The sequence below is a fragment of the Gymnoscopelus braueri genome (genome assembly GCF_963280865.1).
Source record: "Gymnoscopelus braueri genome assembly, chromosome: 22".
Lineage (NCBI taxonomy): Eukaryota > Metazoa > Chordata > Actinopteri > Myctophiformes > Myctophidae > Gymnoscopelus > Gymnoscopelus braueri.
The window spans coordinates 22,195,232-22,217,421 of NC_137624.1; the positions used below are offsets into that span (position 1 = coordinate 22,195,232).

At 41.6% G+C, this 22,190-nt stretch overlaps 1 protein-coding gene across 1 annotated transcript; it reads right to left on the reverse strand.

Moving 5' to 3' along the window:
- Positions 1 to 2,713: 2,713 nt before the first annotated feature.
- LOC308078229 (apelin receptor B-like) lies at positions 2,714 to 4,589 on the reverse strand. Its single transcript, XM_080419349.1, has one exon. It carries the CDS (start codon positions 4,413 to 4,415, stop codon positions 3,339 to 3,341), a length of 1,077 nt encoding a protein of 358 aa, XP_080275475.1. The 5' UTR covers positions 4,416 to 4,589; the 3' UTR covers positions 2,714 to 3,338.
- Positions 4,590 to 22,190: the final 17,601 nt, after the last annotated feature.

The following is a 22,190-nucleotide window of genomic DNA, read 5'->3' on the forward strand; positions in this document are numbered from 1 at the left end:
CCTCGGGATTCCCCATGGCAAGGCTGGTTCTGTGTATAGACACACTTGACACTGTTATTAGAGAGGAATGTTGATCCGAAAACATTGTGTAATAATTGCTGAACAGTCAGCTTACTTGTATTGGATTCCTTCTGTGTCTCCTCAGAAAAACATTGATAAAGGGAAAGAAATCTAATTTCTTTCATATTCTTCTGCATGGCACAAACACTATGGCTAAATGAGAAATCCGTTGTGGCAGGAGCAAGGATCATACCATGAAATCTTTGTAACGTGATCACTTTACCTCCATAAAACTTGAAAACCCATGAATCTAATCTATTCAGGTTGTGTTTCACTGCAGTCTTTGACTTTGATGCCGACAGCAGGTGGGGGATAATGTGAAAGTTAGTGTAAAATTCATCTATGTGAGATTGTCTGGTTGACATGTTTTTTTTAGACATTGTGTACTACAGTAGTAGGTAGGTGTACCACAAACTATGCTGATGAACTATGTCTGATCAAATTAATATGAAATATCGAAATATTGAATCAAGCAATTTAAAGAAAGTATTGGGTGCACACATAAGGTTGAGTAGATGTGAAAATGACCCCAGAAGTGTTTTAAAGTGAAATACCCCTTTACAGTAACTAATCAAAACCATGAAATAAGGTAGAAATGTAATCAATACATAAACTGACACATTCTATAGTGAGCTCAAATTCATAGAACTCTTTCATAAAGAATTCTTTGTACTTAACATAATTCGAGAGCTGTTTCCATTGATGAGCTAATTAGTAGCTACTTAAAGGATACCACCGCATACTTCCATGTTGTCTAGTGTCACATACTAGACACGGCAGGCCTATAAGTTCCCACTAGGGCAAGTTTCACAACATGCGTTGTTGAACAGTCCAATTAGAAGTATGTCAACTTGAATTAATACAGTACAATATTTTCTTAATTATTATGATGTATATTGTTGTGTATGTTTTACTTGAGAGCACACATTGCCTTTTTGTTCATTACTGTACTGTACCACTTCTCTCTGTATCTGTAACGTAACTGCTGTGAATTTCCCCCGCAGGATCAATAAAGCTCTATTCTATTCTTTGATTATGATAGATATGTCTATGGATTAATGTGAAGAGACGCCAACCTGGTGTCCCTATTTTGGGCATGTCGTTATAGGCGACATTCTTCAAAAATATTTTCTTTAAAAAAAGGAGATCTACGCAATGCGACACATTGTGAGCTTGTAGATTGTCTATTTTTGTCACACAACACCATTGTACGACAAAGTATAAATCAGGCTTGAGCGTTAAAAGAGTATATTCACTAAGGAAACAGAGATGATGTGTTTCATTTTGTTAGCATTCTCTGAATACAGTAGCAACACAAGCTGAACTCAGTACTATGCGATGGATTAAGACATCAGCTGTTCATTACATGGTGCTAACGGGGACAATTGTTCACCACTACTGGAAGTCAGTGGACTCAGGATTAGGAGCCAATCTTCTCTCCATTTGCTGATGGTGATTAGGCTATGTCCTGAAAAAGCTCATTACGGCAAAGTCACTGGATGTCAACTTAACCACTTAAGCCCTATTTTATACTTTGGCTGTTCGAAAATTCAAGGCATTGTTAACTTAGAGCTCGGCAACTTTTGGAAAAGTTTTGAAAACGTTTTGAACATTTTTGAAAAATGTCACCTATAATGACATACCCAAAATAGATGTGGTTAAAGGTCAGCACTGCATCCACGTGGTGTTTCTTTGCAATAGACTCAAAATGATCTCAACAATGTACCTTACACTGACCACCGGTTTAGTATGGATCATAGATAATGATTTTTTTTTACTTAGTAATAAAAAATATATATAAATGTTTTAGATGGTTGAATTGGTTGGACTTTTTGCTTCCTCTAACTAAAAAGGATTAGAGGCCATCTTAAAACTGCTGACATGCTAATTTGAGGCAAAGCAGCTCATTGTCTTTATGGCAGACGAATGACAGCGACAAAGCAAATGTGTTATATACCTTAACAGAAACTCATGCATTGGACATAATTCTGACCATCAGTGTGAGAGAACTGTGAGGAGCCATGAAGCAAGCATGCTGGAAGAAGGAAACAGAACTCCAACGTGCATTTCCTGTAGACACTTGCTTTGATTTTAGCCTCACAGAACACAATGGAAGGGAGAATGTCTCCCCTTAGCAATTCACTAACAGGAAGAGGCACATGCATTGAAAATGACTAAATTCATTCCAACAAGTCTTAACAGGCAATGACAAGTAACAGACAGACCAGGGAGAATTATTTTTGGTTAATCCACTTTTTTTTTTATTATTACAAATCATAAAGATTAACTCAATATAATGCATATTCACAATGTATATTCACATAATGTACTCATCAACGGTCAAGGTTTCTTTATCGTTCCAAAGAGTTCACCACCGTCACACTTACATTCAATTACAGTAACAAGACAAATCACACACACACACACACACACACACACACACACACACACACACACACACACACACACACACACACACACACACACACACACACACACACACACACACACACACACACACACACTTTCGTCTGTCAGAGCAGCCAGTCAACTTTTAATTGGGCCCCCCACCCTCCTCAAAACATTTGTCAGCTGCCATCTGTCTGTCTGTCTGGGACCCCCCCCCCCCCCACCCCACCCACCATGCCCTTGTCTCTCCTTACAACACTTATCAGACTCTCGGTCACCTCTTGCTGACTGGCAACCCCATTCACACATACACACAAAATACTGTCGACTGGCGTGTATAGATCACGTAAGAGGGAGGGAATTGCACCTCAAGTGCTTACAAATGAAAACAACAACAGCATGTGGCAAAATCATGAATAACACAATTCACAAGAGCTAGAGGACATCAGAGTTCCAAGCTCTACACTTTGCATCAACTCCACATAAACCAAAAGAAACATACGGGTCCATTGGTCCATTTGACACACATTCCACCGTGTCCAAAATGCTTGCATTGTCCTGCAGCTTGTTCCTTTGTTTTAAGAAGTTTGGTTTTGCATCAAACATCCCTTCCACTGAAAGTCAGTGAGGAAAATGTCTGTGGTCAGAGCTAATACACCACATTCCTCACTTTTCTTTATCCAGTCACACAGGTAACATGTTTAGTTTTGTTTATACTCACAGTCCACAAAACCATAGGGAAGTAAAAGATGTCACCCTGTCAACTGACCAAATAATGCTCAGCTGAAACACTTTGATTCACCTGCATTGTTTAAGTGGAGGTTGGACATATTAGTCACCCGTTTCTTGACATACTACGTGTGGTGATGTCACACCTTAGTGGCCAGGGACTGAGCCTCTGTCTTTTGGGAGGATAGCGAGATGACAGGGCTGGCATGCAATGCCTTCTTTAGGTTGAGCAGGCACAGGCATTGGGAGCGAAAGCGCAGGTCAAAGAAGGCATAAAGGAAGGGGTTGAGGCAGCTGTTGACGTATGCCAGGCAGGTGGCGTATGGGTGAGCCAGGAGGAGGAAACGCAGGAAGGCACACGTGCCAGGAGCCAGGTCCAGGTAGGAGAGTGCATCAGCACTCTTCACCACGTGGAAGGGTGTCCAACAGGCAGCGAACACCACCACCAGTGTGGTGATAATCTTCAGGAGTCTCCGCTTGCGTTGGTCTTCCTTGCGCAGGCTGTTGAAGTGGCGGGTGACGGTGCATCCGATGAAGCAGTAGCACACCATCATGGCCAGGAAAGGTAGAATAAATCCCAGGACTGAAGAGGAGAGGCTGAGACCGGCCACCCACAGGTTCTCTGTGTCCTTATCTGTTACCACCAGGCTGAAGTCCATGCCGCAGGAGGTCCGGTTGACTGATTCATCATGTTTGGTGGTGCGGAAGATCAGAGTGGGGGCAGCCAGTAGACCAGACAGAAGCCAAATGATTGTCAGGGAAGCCCTCATGTGGCCCCGGGTGCGAAGCTGTGTGCTGGACAAGGAGTGGACAATGGCCAGGTAGCGGTCAAAGCTCATACAGGTGAGGCAGAAAACGCTGGCGTACATGTTCAACAGGACCACGTAGCTGCTGATCTTGCAGAGGGCCACTCCAAAGGGCCAGTGGTAGCCCATGGCAGTGTACACTGCCCAGAGAGGCAGAGTGACCACAAAGGTAAGGTCAGCTAAAGCCAGGTTGCCTATGTAGACATCAGCAGCCCGCCGCTTGCCCTGTGCTCGCCATACAGTGAAGATGACCACTCCGTTTCCAGACAGGCCGAGGATGAAGATGAGCATGTAGAGCACTGGGATGACAGAGTATGAAGGCCCCCACTCGGAATAGTCACACATGGTGGAATTTTCGTTCTCCTCATAGTCATAGTACTCATCATAAAGACTTTCATTTGGCCCCTCCATCTCCTTTTGTTCCTCACAGATGATCCGTTCTTGTATTTGAAATCTGTTAGGCTAGGATAGGATTTAGTTTCAAATGAATTAAGGTTAGCAAGTAGCAACAATGTCCAATGTAATAAAGACTAAAATATTTCTGATGTAAATAAGTCCGAGGAGAAGTGGTCTTGTCAGCACTCTGAAATCTGTTGCTTGCTACATCTGATCTGAGCGGCCTGGCCTTTATATACCCTTGCAGCACTATGTGCCCTTCTAGGACATCCCCTAGCCCCCCCTACTAGGACATCCCCCAGCCCCCCCCCCCCTCCCTTTCCCCTCTGTCTCCTCTCTGGTCTGAAGAGCACGCTCATTCACAGCACACACCCACCATTCTCTCTGCTCATTACATATGCGCTTGAAATAATTACACGATGATCAGGCTATCACGAATAATGTCACAACAAAAATAATTCAAGCAAAATAAAGCAGAGTTTCCATTGTAAAAATGGGTCAAGTAATAATTAATAACAAAATAGAAACCCTGAATGAATGTGTAGAATATCTACATTAAATATCTTCAATGATCACAAATGTATTTATTTAAGATATTATTCGTTTTTTAACAGTACATATTGATTATATATTTCTACACTAACTACGAACCGTGTCTTGACATGTCATGACTCACAGGTTGTTTTACCAATGAGCTGTTTTACAATTAATTTGTCAATGCAGGTTCGTTCTCACACTGGAGCACTGTAGGCCTACTCCAAGTTGACTACTCCAATAGACTACTACAGCATTTCCATGTTAATGTTTGTTGTTTCATGGCTGTACATGTTGAAACATGTATTCTACTGACAACTAAATGAAAATGCCTTGAGCCCTAAGGAACTGCTGTGCAGATATAATATGTCTACCATTTTAATAGAACTTTGCTGCTATAATGAATACATCGCTTTGCAGGGTGCCAAACAGTGAACCCTTTGAAAATGTAAACATTCAGTAGACAGTTGAAAAGGATGTTCTCGAATTACTTCCTACAGTGCAGATGATAATTATAAAGGTAATATAGTATGACTAATAATACTACTATTAATAATAATAATAATAATTTGAAGTAAAAACCACTGGGTGTAAAGATAATGAAGAACAGAAGGTTAAACAGTCAAATTAAGAATAAGAGACATTTTAGATAAAATCTAACATCCAAGGGTGAAATGATGTGTCATGTATTTAATTGTGTCAGTAAATCTGGAATGATGTCACAGTTTGTGAGTCGTGTCAAGAGGATTATTAAGGCATATTATAAGTGCATGATTACGTTTGTCAGTGTAGTTAAATAAACAAGACGGGTTCTAATAATGGCGTGGCTTCCCTGTTGATCTCTGACATCATGTTGATGACATTAAATTGATGATGTGAGTCTAAATATGGTGGGATGGTGAATCTGAGATTTATAATTCCCCCAATTTAATGTGAAAACATTCAGAGATTTACTTCCTTGGCCGCCTGCTCAAGAAATTTGGCATTAATCTGCCTAGTGGTTTGCAAGAGCTGTGGACACAGAAACAGACAGATACACACAGACTCTCTTCTAGACGGCTTGCCCCTATAATCTTGTAGGTGCCACAAGATTTAAAAGAAAAAATGTTATTATGATGAAATCATAATATATACTGTGATTAAACGATTACTAAGCAACTAGCCAACTATCTCTCATCTCATCTCTCTCCCTCTTTCTCCGTCTCTCTCCTCATCCTCTCTTCAGTCTATGCTTTGATAGTTAAACCGACCTTTATTGATCCCGCAAGGGAAATTCAGTTGTCATAGCAGCACCGGAGCATGAAACACAGGACAGATATAGCCACAAGATGACATCATATTGATGATGTGAGTCAAGGGTAAAGAGATACGTCTAAGCTTCAAGATTATATATATTTTTTTAAATAAGAGGAAGTAAACAATACAAGGATAAGAAATAAGTTACTAAAAAAACAAAGGAGATGTATGGCCTTGCCTAGACCGCTGCACTTGGGCTGCCCAGGATTTGCATGTTGTATGAGCTATTAACAGGTATAAATATAAATGTAATCAAAAATTATGTGAACAATCTATCCCCCATACAATCTATTATTGGTAAAACATTTACAGGTTTTAGCCTAGGTTTTCCCTCTTTGGTGCTTGTATATGTGTCTGTATGCAGTGACCCAGGTGGGAAAGCTCATTCTACAGCCTGTTCTGTCTCTCAGCAGAGTGGCAACAGTGGCGCCAGGGCACTGACTGTCTTAGACACAACTAGCATATCACTCAACAATCTTCTCCTCCACCGATCCCCTCCTCCTTCCTTCCATCCGAGCCCTCTTGATCCCTCGCTTTGCCCTCTCCTCTGATTAGGAGAACCAATTCCCACTTGTTCAACTATTAACCAATGTCATTTACACTTTGTTTTTGACATCTATTATGACACAAGGTCATGGAATTTGTAATTATACTGATGAGATTGTTTTTACGTGTCCACCGTTGTCCCTTCTTAGTTGTCCCTTCTTAGTTGTCCCTCTAGCTTTTGTCCAGCCAGCTCTTGCAGGCCATTTGGCAGAACAGGAAAAGATGCAGAGAGAGTTTAGTCACAGCTAGCTTCCTATCTGTATTCCAATGGAGCTGTAGTGTATTTATACTTGATCATTTGTTTTGGATTGTCGGAGTTGACAGGACTATGAATCTACAGATATATTAAGAATTGGTGTCAATTACCTCATTCAACCCACCCACTGACTGTAGCACGGAAATGTTATGAAGACGCAAGTTTTTATCAATAGAAAATGATGGAAAAATTAAAGCAAACCAAGGCACTGTAAGAAACACTTTACTAACTTCTGTGCATATGATAGAATGTTGGCTCCGCATTTGATTATGACAATAATACTGATAAGTAATCCAACATTCCCTAAGAGTGACAAGTTCCGATGGAACAGATGCATTCCATCTTGACCACTGCTCCTTTCTCTTGCAATTGTGCAATTTTCTTAGTTGGAACCAGCAGTCCTGTTTCCACAGAATAGAATGTTTGTCCTCTGACTAATTGCCCACCTGTCTTTCAAATCGATTGTTGTTTTTGGTACTGTGTGCTGTTTATCCTGCTAGCCCCTTATCCTCTCCTGTGTGGCCTGGTGCTGTAAACCACACACCATGAAGGCATTGAAGAAGCTCCTTGTCACGTTCCGCACGCTACCCACACCAAGGCATCTCAGTTGCCATCATCTGACTGTGATCTATCAACAAGTCAATAACGTATGAGTTATCTGAGGCACATAAAAGGGATAAATACTGAGACCACAAATATACACAAACAGACACAGATAGACACGTAGGCTGGCTGGCAGACAGATAGAGAGACGTGCACACATGCACACAGACTCAGAGAGACTGACACGCAATAACATCATACACACTATAGTGACAGACAGAGGATCCGTATCTGTCTGCAGGGCAGCTGACACCCCTTTTGATCCTCTAGTATCGTCACATGACCTTGTGTGTTAGCCGGTTTATGAGCCAGGTTCTTCTGGTATCTGTGGCGCCAAATGACTATACGTTTGTGGAGTTGTCCTTTTGTGTGCGTGAGAGAGAGGGAGACCGAGAGTGAGAGAGAAACACAGCTCTTTTTACACATTTCTTTATTCCCTTTTAATTGCACATACTTTGATTGTTTTGTTCCACTTTTGCTTAGATAATGTAAATACATGTTTTCTCATGCCAATAAAGCCTATTTGAATTGAAATTTAATTAAGAGAGAAAGAGAGAGAGACAGACAGACAGCTAGAAAGAAAGAGAGAGAAAGAAAGTGAGACAGAGAGAGAGAAAGAAAGTGAGACAGAGAGAGACAGACACAGAGAGAGAGAGAGAGAGAGAGAGAGAGAGAGAGAGAGAGAGAGAGAGAGAGAGAGAGAGAGAGAGAGAGAGAGAGAGAGAGCAAGGGTTTCAGACGGGTGATAGGACGGGGCGGCCTGACAGTTGTTTGATGTGTGCATAAGCTGTCAGAGACCAAATACATTGGCCCCCTGCGGTGTGACAGCAGGTTCTGCGAGGTTTGATTTGTGATCTGACCAACGCCGGGCCAGAGACAGTAGGCACCACTCTTATCTATCTCATGATACCACACACACAACTGATAAGAACTGCTGATAACAACCTGTCAACCTGTATGATAAGGAGAATCTCTAGCAAAAACTGAGCCACTAGTCAGTCTGACCTGGCGTTCCTTAATTCACAGCCGTATCACAAGTACACAAGTAACACCTTCTTCACAGCTGGAGAGCGTGAACATTTGGCCTTTTTTACAAGCCTCTTCCACTCCCCCCCGGACCCCCTTTAAGCAGGTTTAGATTATTGACACCAGCTTGCTAAACACCGTGGCCACCTAGATTGACAAGGCACACCACTGGTTGTCAAAGTAGGGTCCGGGAACCCCCAAAGGTCCTTGAGGGTGTTCCAGGGGGTCCCCACTCCCAGCTCCTAATGAGCTGTTGTGAACTTGTAGATATTAGCTATTTAGTAGCTATTTTTGAAAAATGTTGACAGATGTTGTCAAATGTTGACTAACCTCCTCTCGTGGTGGTCCCTAGAACACAATCTTTTCAAGGGAGTCCGTGGCCAAATACATATCAATTTGGGGGTCCTTGACATGAAAATCTCTGAGAACCACTAATTTACACGTCTCAAGAGCCCGGTGATCCATCCGTTCTAACAGGCCAGTGTGACCTTAGGCTATCTCAGCAGTGACTGATAATAGATCATACTTTTGACCATGTTCACATCAAATCTTTCAGTTGGGAAATCTGTTCATTTGGGTGAGCTAAATGGTCATACAACCAAGTATGAATTAGCCATAAGAATGTGTGACTAATGTCTCTGACTCATATTTCTCTAATTGCTTTGTTTTGTGCAAATAACCAAAACAATATTGTGATTGCTCGAGGCCATATGACAGGCTTGCGTGATTTTGTGTAATGTTTACCTTTTCATAAAAATGTATTTTTACGCTATCTGTATCTAGATCAGGGGTCTTCATCGTTTTTCAACCCAAGGACCCCGCATATACCAGTATGTATTGTGTTGCAGATTAAACTTTTTCATAGATTTCATAGATAGCTTCATAGACTTGTTTGACAGCACTATCATCAGTGTATGTTGGATTCATGTTGATGTGTATTTTCACGATTTAACTACTTAAACTGTCAATACTTAGTAAACTTGACCTTTCACTCTTTACTTGGTCTGCTCATTTTTCCCTCTACACCAAACCTGTTTGTAGATAGCAGATCTACAAGTTCACAATGCCTTGCGCTGCGAGGCGTTGTGAGCTTGTAGATCTGCTATTTTTGGCCAAAGTTCTCCTCAGAATAGGGATGCTGCGGTTCAAGTGGTTACTGTAAAACATTTTTTATCCTATCACACAAAGATTTGGCGGCCCCCCCCTGTAGTAACTCTGAGGACCCCCTAGGGGTCCCGGACCCCCTGTTGAAGACCCTTGGTATAGATGTATATCTTTATTTGTTCTATTTAACTATTTTCTATCTCTTTCCCTTTACTCTCACTCTACCTGTTCTCTCTCTTCTCATGGAATACTACAAAACGATGCACAAAATAAATAATTTCACCCACTGCGTTACACCTGTAAAACTGTCATGTGACAAATAAAACTTTCTTTTAATTCTCCAACAGTATTTGTGATAGGTGCATGGAATGAATGAGTATGAACAACACATAAATAAATAAAAACTATTATAGTCTGTCATTTATTTACTTTTATCCTTGGCCAGTTTTTCCAAACTTTCAGTCCCCCCCCCCCCAAACATTTCCTTTGTGGATACCTGACAAAGCATGTAGTAGTATACAACACTTCCCCATAGACACACACACACAGTAAAATCCCCAGTGTTAATTTAACTCAAATTGTAATTCTTTTGCAAGTGTAAACATGACATTTTTGAAAAACCCTATATACTTTTAAATTGACAGGGTCCCCTAGGGCTCTCGGCTCTGTACTTGGCACCTTTCTTTTTCCCTCTACACCTGGGGCTCTATCTTGGGCCGAAGTGGCTAAACTCTCTATTTGGGGATTTAGCATGGCGCAAGGGGCGTTCCCATGCAAACGTTGCTATTTTCCAACACCAGCCTTATCCCTAAAACATCTGCGCTACCCGTTACATTATGCATAGTTGTGGTTTGGGCGTTACATTCATAAAACCAATCAACGTGCCAGATGCCACTGCCTTTAAGAAAAGACTGCACAAGCAGTCACACTTTTGTGGATTACAGTAAAATTGTAATGACAATCACATTCACAATCACTTAATTCAGAAGTGCCGGGGCGGTGCGTCCGTGTCCACTCACTCTGCAGCCGCACTGAGGCGCTGATAACGTTAGAAACTATACACCCGAAGTTTGCTCCATACGCTCTAGCCTTATTGCCTTTCAATAAAACCATATTTGATAGACATAAGTATCACCTACATGTTACTGATTAATTATAGAGTTATGTTATATTATTGTAGCCTAATCTGTTCTTTAATTCCTGCGCAATGGATTAACGAAACTGAATGCATCGCCCCCGACGCGCAGCACAAATTACTGTCTTCTTTGAATAGACTATCATCTTATATAAACACAATTGACACAAGGAATTGACACTCTCACTTCTGCTGATAATAGGAAAATTATAATCACAGAGATTAGTTGAGAATTAGGAGAGAGGGAGCTTCTGAATGTTGTGCCGTTGTGCACCCGGCACATGGCCAATGCAGGCACACTCTACCAAACATAGCATAGTGGGTGGTTTTAGAATCCGCTATGCGCTTTCCCAAACGTGTGTAGTGTGGGCAAGATAGCAATTTTAGAGATAATGCAACAACATGCCCACGGCCACACCTATAGAGGGTAGTGTGGCCGTAAGATACCGTTTAGGGACAGTGCCAGTGCGTAATTCACGGGTAGGCGCCGCCCAAGATAGGACCCTGTATCTCTTTGCCACAAATTGCAGATCTACAAGCTCTATGTAAAGGAAGTATTCGCACATCCACTTCATTCGGATGCAGGTGCGTTGGACAGTGAAAACTGAAGCGAACATGATATATATTTTTTCATGAACAAAAAATCCAACACACTGCTCTTGCTCAGATCTACAAGCTCGCAATGTGTTGCAACGTGACGCGTTGTGAGCTTGCCTTGTACATATGCAATTCTCGCCGAATGTTCACCCATTTATTATGACATGAACAGAATAGGAACACTACTGTAGGAGTCAAATGGTTAAGTTAACACTGAGCATTTGTATGAATGTCAGGCACACAAACATCTCAGGGTTTTTGTGTCCTGATGAAATAGGACAAGCGAATAAAAAGGCGGCCATTATTGGTTTTTCCTCTGTGCAATTAGACAAAGTGAAAAATGGGCAGCATGCGGCTGCTGTGCTGTATTTATTTTACTGTCTCTTATCAGCTCCTGTCAGAGGACATGGAATTAATGAAGAGAAAAAGCCCAGGCTCCTTTGTTCAGTCTGCCTTTACTGTATGAATGACTTGCCTGTATTTTGATGGCAGTCGATGTGCAAATTGTTAGAAAACAAAGTCTGTTCTAACCATCGACTCACTGTCACTTAAGCCCCATTTAAAGTTTGTGTCACGCGCCAATATAGCCAATCTACAAGTTCACAACGCATTGTGGATGCAAGGCATAGTAGATCTGCTAGCGTTGTAGATCTGCTATTTTCAGTGTGTGACACTATCTTACGATGGAGCATAAATTAAGCAATACTGAGATCTTCCTTGGGTATGTTTGAGAGACAGGAGTCTATTATGAATCATAATAATCAATTTCTATTATATAGCCTATCAGTTATGACAATATAAATATAGGTCAGTTATAATAACACTGTTAATATTACATTTTGTTAAATTCCAACAAAACCCTTTGTTTTTCCCAGTTCCACAAGGTGTTTTCATGACCTATGGCCTACATGCTTGCAGCTATCCTGGACCTGCCGCTAACCTGACCGATATTATATTGGTGTCAAACCCACAAACCCACTGTTTGTGGGTCAGCCCATCCAAATCTCTGTGGTGACACAATTTCTGCTTCTGTCCCCTTGTTGTTGTTTGCTGAGGCAGCAGGAATATAAATATTTATCAAATATAAAGGAAGGAGTGGGAAGTCCCAGATTGCTGTATCATATAAATAACTTGCACTCAGGGTCACCAGTAAAAAATACACTGTAACCTTCTTGGATAGGACAGGGAAATTAATTTAACTCTGAAAGTGGAAAACAACACTGACCGTTTTCAGAGTTACAGTCATCAATATCAAGGCTTCAGAAGAAGTACTAGATTTTTGACTTAATTAAAAGTATCAAAACCACAATTTAGAAATACTCTATTAAAAGTAAAAGTCCTGTATTAAAATATTCTTTTATTTCTTCATATGCTGCTGTGTAGCTTAACCTATAATAATACAAAATCATTTATCAGTTAATGTACGTTTTGTAATAATACTATAAATGTGAAAAGTAACGCTAATGTTAATGCGCTCATATAATTGAAGTGGAATCAAAAGCACACTAAGATGTAGTGGAGCAGAAGAGTAAAAGTACCTCAAAATTGTACTTAAGTACAGTGCTTGAGTAAATGTACTTTCCACCGCTGCACTGCAGTAACTCATTCCCAGTGCCCATGAGCAGTTTGTTTCCATTGACAGCTGTGGCAGTGTCACTGGTGAGAGTATGTTTCCTGTCTGACACAGGATAGGGACCAATAACTTAAAGGTGGGGGATGGAGTTCGCTCCTTAAGTCACTGAGGATTATTGACACTATGGCAACAGGGTTGTACATGCCAAGTGAACACTAGAATTAGCACTATAATTGACTATTATTAGATATTGTCGCTATTGGGCAATAAATACACTTATACGTCCAAATCCAATCCATTACTTTTCCAATCCAATTATTATTTTGTCACAAGCTCTTGTTAAAACCCACAGACAGACTTAACCACTTTCAACCTTGCATAGTTTTTTCAAAATCAAAACATTAAAAAAAATTGCTGTACTGTTAGTAGATCGGCTATTTTTGCTACATTTGCACTACACTGTCAAACGATGAAGTATAAATGGGGCATTCATTTATGAAAGAAATACATAAAAAGATGAAATATGGAAATGCAAGGTTTCTGCCCAACAGCGACAATATTACATTTGCTGTCTTTATCCTGAATATCATCATCGATTCTCCATTCAAAATGTTGAAGTAGAAGAGATAAGGCCTCGTGCCTCATGTCTTCTTCAGTGTAAACAGCGGAAAAATAGCAGCAATAAAAACACAACCCCTCTTCCTGTAGAGAAGGTCTACAGGCAATCCTTGTCTTGGGCTTAGAACCGGTTCACATGCTGGCCACTCTACAGGGCAGTAGAGTGGGCAACATTCTATAAACTGTGAGGGAAATGCTCCAAATGTATTGTAGGATTTAGTAGGTTTCTGAACTTTTATCCTTCACAAGTAACATGAACCTGATGGATTTTTATGGCTGTCGGGCTTCACAGTGTTTGTGAAACTTAAGCGCCCGCATTTATGAAAGAAATACATAAAAAGATGAAATATGGAAATGCAAGGTTTCTGCCCAACAGCGACAATATTACATTTGCTGTCTTTATCCTGAATATCATCATCGATTCTCCATTCAAAATGTTGAAGTAGAAGAGATAAGGCCTCGTGCCTCATGTCTTCTTCAGTGTAAACAGCGGAAAAATAGCAGCAATAAAAACACAACCCCTCTTCCTGTAGAGAAGGTCTACAGGCAATCCTTGTCTTGGGCTTAGAACCGGTTCACATGCTGGCCACTCTACAGGGCAGTAGAGTGGGCAACATTCTATAAACTGTGAGGGAAATGCTCCAAATGTATTGTAGGATTTAGTAGGTTTCTGAACTTTTATCCTTCACAAGTAACATGAACCTGATGGATTTTTATGGCTGTCGGGCTTCACAGTGTTTGTGAAACTTAAGCGCCCGCTTCGATTTACTTCAAGGTCTAGAAGACTCATGCATAGGCCTACATCTCACACACACGCACATGCACACACACACACACACACACACACACACACACACACACACACACACATACACACACACACACACACACACACACACACACACACACACACACACACACACACACACACACACACACACACACACACACACACACACACAGTGTAACACCCATGACTACACCAGTTGGAATACAATAAGCTATTGTAACCTCAAACCAAAGGTCTTGCCGCCCATATGGTTTTATCATTACTCTCAATTATAACAGAGCTGTGAGGTCACTTTCTGCTGTACGTATTAACGCATTTATCCCTCACACTTTCTGTGCGTACGTACGTGCGTGCGTGCGCGTGTGTGTGTGTGCTTACAATCTCCACAAGACTGTAAATATTCAATCTACTCTCCCAAAAGATATGAATGACTGTGAATGAAGTGTAAATATTGTGACATGTTCTGCTCATTTACCAGCCCAGCTCATTTGCTACGTGCTAGGGAACCAGACCTTCTGTTTTCTCTCTACTCTATCTGACTGTTATCAGAGTCTGCTTCTGCGGCTTCCCATCCATATCAACTTAAGTCTGGTCCAACTTTCTCAGGGCCAGGGTAAAGAAGAGGGTTCTTGCTTACACAATGACACACACTAACAAGGCCTTGCATGCTCAAAGGTGTGCACATACACTCTCACTCACGCATGCATGCACGCACACACGCACGCATGCACACACACACACACATGCACACGTACGCACGCATGCATGCACAAACATCAATATATGGCATGCACCCACAGTCCTGCCCCCCCTACTCTATGGGTATCCTCTCTGAGCCCCTGGTTTCCTTGTCAGGGAAAGAGGGAACTAGATGGACAGGAAGAGAGGAGACAGTAGGGATGTGACACAAGAATAGCAGGAAGTGACTTCAGATCAATACAGATTAGCGCGAAGAGCACCAACATGTAAACACTGTAACAAACTTCCCCGAATCCCCGGTGAACAGATAAACAAGAAACACGTTCCCCTTGCCAGAAGTTATTCACAAACACGCTATACTGTAAGCAACTTGATGAATAACATTTAAACAACAAGCCAAAGAATAAGCAGAATACAAGGCCCTTGCAGACCATTAAAACACAAACTATTCTAAATTTAATTCTGAGCACAAACGAATTTACCATAAAATAACTGAACATGCAATAATCACAAGTTTTGAAGTCTACCTTATACTTCACTTCTCTTTCACAAATATACAGTAATTTGTCAAATACGCCTATTGACCTCTGTTTTGGAGATTAACCACTTAAGCTCTATCTTATACTAATGTTGTTGTTGTGATTTCTTGCATGAGAATAGCGAAAATAACCAATCTACAAGCTCACAACCTGTTACGAAGTGGCACTTCAGATCAATACAAATTAGTGCAACATGTAGACACGGTAACAAACTTTCCCTGTGGACGGATAAACAAGAAACATGTTCCCCTTGCCAGATAAGATATTCACAAAAACACGCTAAGCAACTTGATCCAAGGCCCTTGCAGATCAATAAAACACATGGAAATTAAATCGTAATGTAAACTATCAGAGCTTGTCTGAAACTCTTCTCTAATTTAACTTCTGAGCACAAACTCCAATGCTGTGTCAAATAATGGTAAGCAGGTGTCATTTATACTTTGTTGTGCGACATTTCTTTTTTAATCTTTAAAAAAGAAAGAAAATTATCCCAAAATTGGGACATGCCCAAAATAGGGACAGCAGGTTGAAAGTGCCTAAAAGAAGAGCCATCACCAGTTTTTTTATTTAAAAAAGTAAGAAAAGAAAATAGTCTATTTTCTGCAAGCTTTCATCCTTTCTCCCCATTTTTGCATTTTACAAAATTACCAAGGACATGTCCAAATAAACACAGTAGGGACACATCGATCACAATATTCTACAAACCATAATCAAGTGCAAAGCAAAGAACAAAGCCAAGATGTGAGATCATTATAGGAGCAACTATTGTACTCAAGCTACTGTTATTCTGAAAGAGCACCATAAAAGGGCACACACACTTCCTGTCCACTGTCCATTGAAAGAGCATCTGTCTGACCCCTGATGCCCTCTACCTGACGCAGCTTCCTGCTCCACATGTGCAGGTTCACTACTAGAATGTTTCAGCAAAGCCAGTGGTGGAAAAACATACTCTCATTTTTTGCTTGGGTAAAAGTATCAATACTGCAATGTAGAAACACTCTGTTACAAGTGAAGTAGCCTCGATCTCCAGGCTTTTATTGCTTAGTTTTGCTAAAAAATAAAAGCCTGGCCCAACTATAGCCTGTACTGGGTATGAGGAAGTGTTTCATTTCCCAACCAACCAGAGTGCAGTGGGCGTCGCTCGTAATGTTGTGTTAACGGGGCGGGGGTTGACGGACAGATCGGTGAACCAATGGGATCAGGCGCCGTCTCTCGCCGGCTCTATACACACGCCCCTTTATACACGAAATCAGGAGGGTTGCAGCAGGCTACAAGTGAAGTAAAGGTCCGGTACTACTACTTGAGTAAAAGTACAAAAGCATTGGCATCAAAACATACTTAAAGTACCAAAAGTAAAAGTACTCAAGATACAGAATGTCCCAGAAAGTTTTCAAATGTCTAAAATGTCACAACGTGTCGCACCGCAACGCTTTGTGAGCTTGTAGATCGATCAGCTATATATTTTCAAATAGCCAAAGTATATAGGGTGTATATATAGGGCTGAAGTGGTATATAAGTAACTAGTAACTAAAGTTTTCAAATAGTAAAAAGTACAATATTTGCCTCTGAGATGTAGTGGAGTAGAAGTAAAAGAGTTGTGTAAAAGAGTTGAGTAAATGTACTTAGTTACTTTACACCACAGATCAAAGCTCACCCTCCCATCAGTGGAAATGTTGCAAATATTGTCCATAAGGCCTCAATTCTCTCTCTCTAGCTCTCTCCCTTTCTCTCTAAATATAAATCTAAATATTCGATATTCAAGGACATCAGTGTTTGTAGGTCTAGGACTACTTTCTTGTAGAAATTATTATTGTGTTGAAATGTTATTATAGGTATTTGGATTGAGAATTGTTTACAATTTATACGTTGCCAAATTTGGTAACAGTTTTATAAAAGCAATAACTCAATCCAGGCCAAATTGTCATTATATCACAGCTAAGGGGGGTGTCAGCCCGATCTGTAATGCGCCTTGGCTGTGATACAGCTATAGTTCTACATGACTGTAGATTAGAACTATAACTCTGTATAATGGTGGTGTTTTTTGTTGTCCGCCCTTGACCTCTACCCTCTCTAATCCTCACTGGGCAGGCCACAATACATGGAGGCAGTTGGCAGGCAAGGGGATAACTGTTAGGGGGCTCACTGTTTGTTACCAAAAAGCTTAAGAGGAGCTTTACAGCTTTAAATGAAGTCAGACTCTAATCTCCCAGACGCTTCAAACATATGGCCCTATAATATAGTACTTTTCCCCACCCCCCAAAAAGAATGTAACAATGCATCTTCACAATAGATGATTAGAGGAAGGATTCGTTGAGGGCCTGCCCCTCAACTGTACTCCGAGCTGAAATAAAGGTTATGATGATGATGATTCGTTGGTAACCCTTTTGACAGGCTATTACTTACACAGTAATAACTGGAATGCATGTGTGTGTGTGTGTGTGTGTGTGTGTGTGTGTGTGTGTGTGTGTGTGTGTGTGTGTGTGTGTGTGTGTGTGTGTGTGTGTGTGTGTGTGTGTGTGTGTGTGTGCGTGTGCGTGCTGTATGTATATAAATAGCACAGTCACCTACAGTATGTAGTGTGGCGGCAGTGGTGGTGGTAAAGTGAACATTCTATCTGAAGTGCAGTATAATACTGAACAAGAACAAATGACATAAATGTAAATTATGACTGTGATAACAGTCTGAAAACAGGGCAGTCCCTCGACCTCCGTGGGAGGCGTTCTTTCGCGCCCAGGCCGGCTGGGGAGCGGCGGACAAACTTGGGTGCGAGCCGTTAGATGCGCCTCGCCAACCAATATCCAATGAGCTGTCTCTGAGGAGCGCTATGGCACACTAGCATTGCATCATTTGCTAACGTCTATATCATGCTAAAGCTATACAAGCACACATACCTGAGATATACAAAGTTTTTGAAGACCTGCAGACGATCTTCCGACATCTCATGACATTGATGCTGTTATTATCCTGTTTAATGAAATGGCAATTTCTAACTTCACGGCACTCTGTCTGCCATATCGAAATCTGTGATCGCCCCTCCAGAGCAGGGGAACTTAGGAAGCGATAGCGAACCAATCATGAAAAAGTCCTGCTTAACGCCCACATTTCGAAGAAACGCCCCTTTTTCGGGAAGAGACACACTTTTTGACGGCTATATATAGGACTGGTTACCCCAGTCAAATATAGCAGTAAAAATCAGAAACCGCAATACACAATGTGAACAGAATCAGGTTACAGCTTTAATAATTTTCCTGAGTTCAGAAGTCTTATGGCCTTGGGATAGATACAGTCCCTGACCCTGAGTCTGCTGGACCGACCTCCTTTGGGTACAGAGGCCGCATGGCTGGCAATCTTGTCCTGGTGTGCTTAGCTGTTTTAACCACCCCATGTAGAGCCTTGTGGTCATTTGAACATCTTCTGTGTACCAAGCAGTGATGCAGCCAGTCAAGAATCTCTATGTGGTGCACCTGTAGGGTATCCTGGAGTCCATGTGGAACCTCTTCAGTCTACAGAGGAAGAAGAGGCTCTCAATTCCTCTCTGTAAAGGATGCCTCGTCGTTGTCAGCAATCTGGCCAATGACGGTGATGTCGTCTGCAAACTTCATGATGGAGTTTGAGCTGTACATTGGCCCCACAGTCATGAGTGAACAGGGAATACAGGAGGGGGCTGATCACACAGCCCTGGTGGGACCCAGTGCTAAGAGTCAGTGTATGGAAGAGGTGCTGGTGCCAATCCGCACCACCGCCATCTTCCAGGTGGAAGAGGGCAGTGTGGAGGCTGAGGGCGATAGCGTTGTCCATTTACCTGTTTTGGCTGTATGCAAACTGTAGTGGGACTATTATATTGTAGCCTGGAAAACCGGACGATTCTGCCAGTCCGAATTTCTTTTTAAACGTGGTTCGGCACTGCCTCTTTCTCTTGCTGAATCGAGTGCTGAAACAAAGCAGTCGCTACATTTAGATCCCATAACCCGAGGGGACGGGTGAGACAGACTTGTGATTGGCTGAGACATAACCAGCCTCTGTTTTGATTTCACAATAAAGGTTGCAAATAAAGCCATTGCAGCTAGATTTTAAGCCTTAGCATAGGTTCCGTTAATCAACAGCTTCTGATTTGGAAATGACTATATGGTAATCCTCAGTAAAATGATGCACTTGCTGATGTATGCAGTGCCAGTAACTGATTCCGTGTATTCATCAATATTATTTTTAGGGGCAGCCGTAGCTGAGTGGGTACTTCTGGTAATCAGAAGGTCGCCAGTTCGCCCCCAGCCCACCCAGTCTGTGTCCATGAGCAAGACACTTAACCCCTTACTGCTTCCCGGCGCTGTATTAATAACACTTCTCCACTGCTCCTAACAGTCGGATGGGTTAAATGCCCAGGACAAATTTCAAGTATTTACAAATGTACAGTGACACATTGTAAATAAATGACTGTAACTTACCATGGCCTGTAATTATTACATGAATACATAAGGTCCTAAAGTAACCCTCCCCACCAAGATATCCTGAGGCTACATCAGAATTTTGTGACTCTTACTAAGGTCTGTGCACAGCCCAGGCATCTATTGTAGCCTCAGGATATCTTGTCGGTATTGCCTCCTACCAGGTTTCGGAGTTACTATTTATATGTAATATAAAGTCATTGGCTGCAGCGGTGGCAGTAAAGTGAACATTCAAAAGTGCAGTATAATGGCCCACAAAAACAATTGCAGTAGAGATCATAAATGGCAATATAAAATGTGAACGTAATCTACACAGTCAGTATCTGTAAACTGTAATCCTGTGACTGTTCATATCACTTTGAGTTTTATATTTGTCTCCGCCAGGCCGAAGGCGTGGCAGAGACTATGTTTTGCACCCTGTCTAATCTCCGGCACCATTGGGCTGATCGCAGCACAACTGTGCACGCACACTCCCTGGGTGCCAGAGCAGAACCTCTGCCCCAATTTTTTCACATCGGCCTGTTATAGCGCCTCCAGGAGGACGCTTTTTTTGCGAACCACATTTTTTGACAGTACTCCTAAAGATTTTGTCCAAACGTCACGCAAATCGGTACACAGTATTCCATCCTGATTGGCTAGATTGGCTTCCAAAGTTTGCAGGAGTGCTCTGTTTTGAACAAAATGCCTCAAATAATGAATGCAGCGTGCTATTTCCGTGAAATTTTGCACACACATTTCCACTAGGCAGAGGAAGAAATGCCACTTGAATTTGCCCTGCATTTTTCACATCTGCCTTTTATAGCGCCACCAGGAGGCCGACTTGTGTAAAAAGAAATATATATATTACTTCATATTTTATCAAAATTTCACGCAAATCGGTTAGATTTTTCACATTCCATCCTGATTGGCCTAATTGACATCTAAGATTTGCAGGAGTGGCCGTTTTGAACAAAATGCCTCAAATCATGAACGCAGCGTCCGGTTGCGGTGAAACTTTGCACGCACATTCGCACTACATTGAGGAACAAATGCCACCCTTTTGACATTGCCCTATTACAGCGCCACCAGGAGGACGATTTTTGCAAAAAGAATATTGATATTGCTCCTACAGATTTTGTCCAAACATCTTGCAAATCGGTACACATTATCTCTATAGCCAAGTGATGAAGATGGATCTCTCCGATTCTTCATATTCCATCAACATTGCAGGCCCACAATAACCCACGTAAATAGTCGAACTACAAGCCAGCGATGAGTGGCATTGCGAGCTTGTAGATCTTCATTTAGAGATTTCTTTGTAGAGAAAAATACTAGCAGACCTAGGATGGAGCCCTTCAGGACCCCGGTCAACTAAGTATAAGTATAGGGTTTAAGTGGTTAAGAAAACTGAACAATCAAAATGCATGTCCTAAAATGCTGAATACAGCTTGTGTGTCTGTGGGCCAGTCTTACTTTGTCGTGCGGCTGTGTTGCTCATTTTCGGTGAGCAACACAGTTGTAGAAGGTATAAACTTGACTGGAATGCCACTGACTGAGCACCAGTGGAGAGGGACAGGTGGAACGGCAGACAGACCAACAGTGTTTACCGAGAGAAAAAGTAAAACGATAATTATAAGCAGGGAGAAAAACTGAAAATATCCAAATGACAGGCATCGTCAGACAAAAGCACAGACCACCATACATAGAAATAGAAACCATTTTGACGACCCTGAGGGAATTTCAGGAATGTGAATTGTGAACACAAATACTATGACAGGCTGTATCTGTCATCAGATCAGATCTGAGCTGTCCTCTGCCTCTTGTGGTAAACCATTTTCCTTTGAGTATAATAAATTAAAACCCTCTTCTTCATCGTCACCATTTACACCGACTCTTGGGCCCTAAGAAGGCCTGTATTCAGAAGTCTCCTACACCCATTCACTGAGACAGATTAAAGTCTATTTTATACTTCATTGTACAACTGTGTCACTCATCCAAATAAGAGATTTTTCAGGTGAAAATTGTGTTTTCCCCTAGGAAATCAGTTATTTTC

Excerpts from the sequence above, each read along its gene's own strand:
- LOC308078229 (XM_080419349.1), bottom strand. The coding sequence starts at position 4,415 with ATGGAGGGGCCAAATGAAAGTCTTTATGATGAGTACTATGACTATGAG.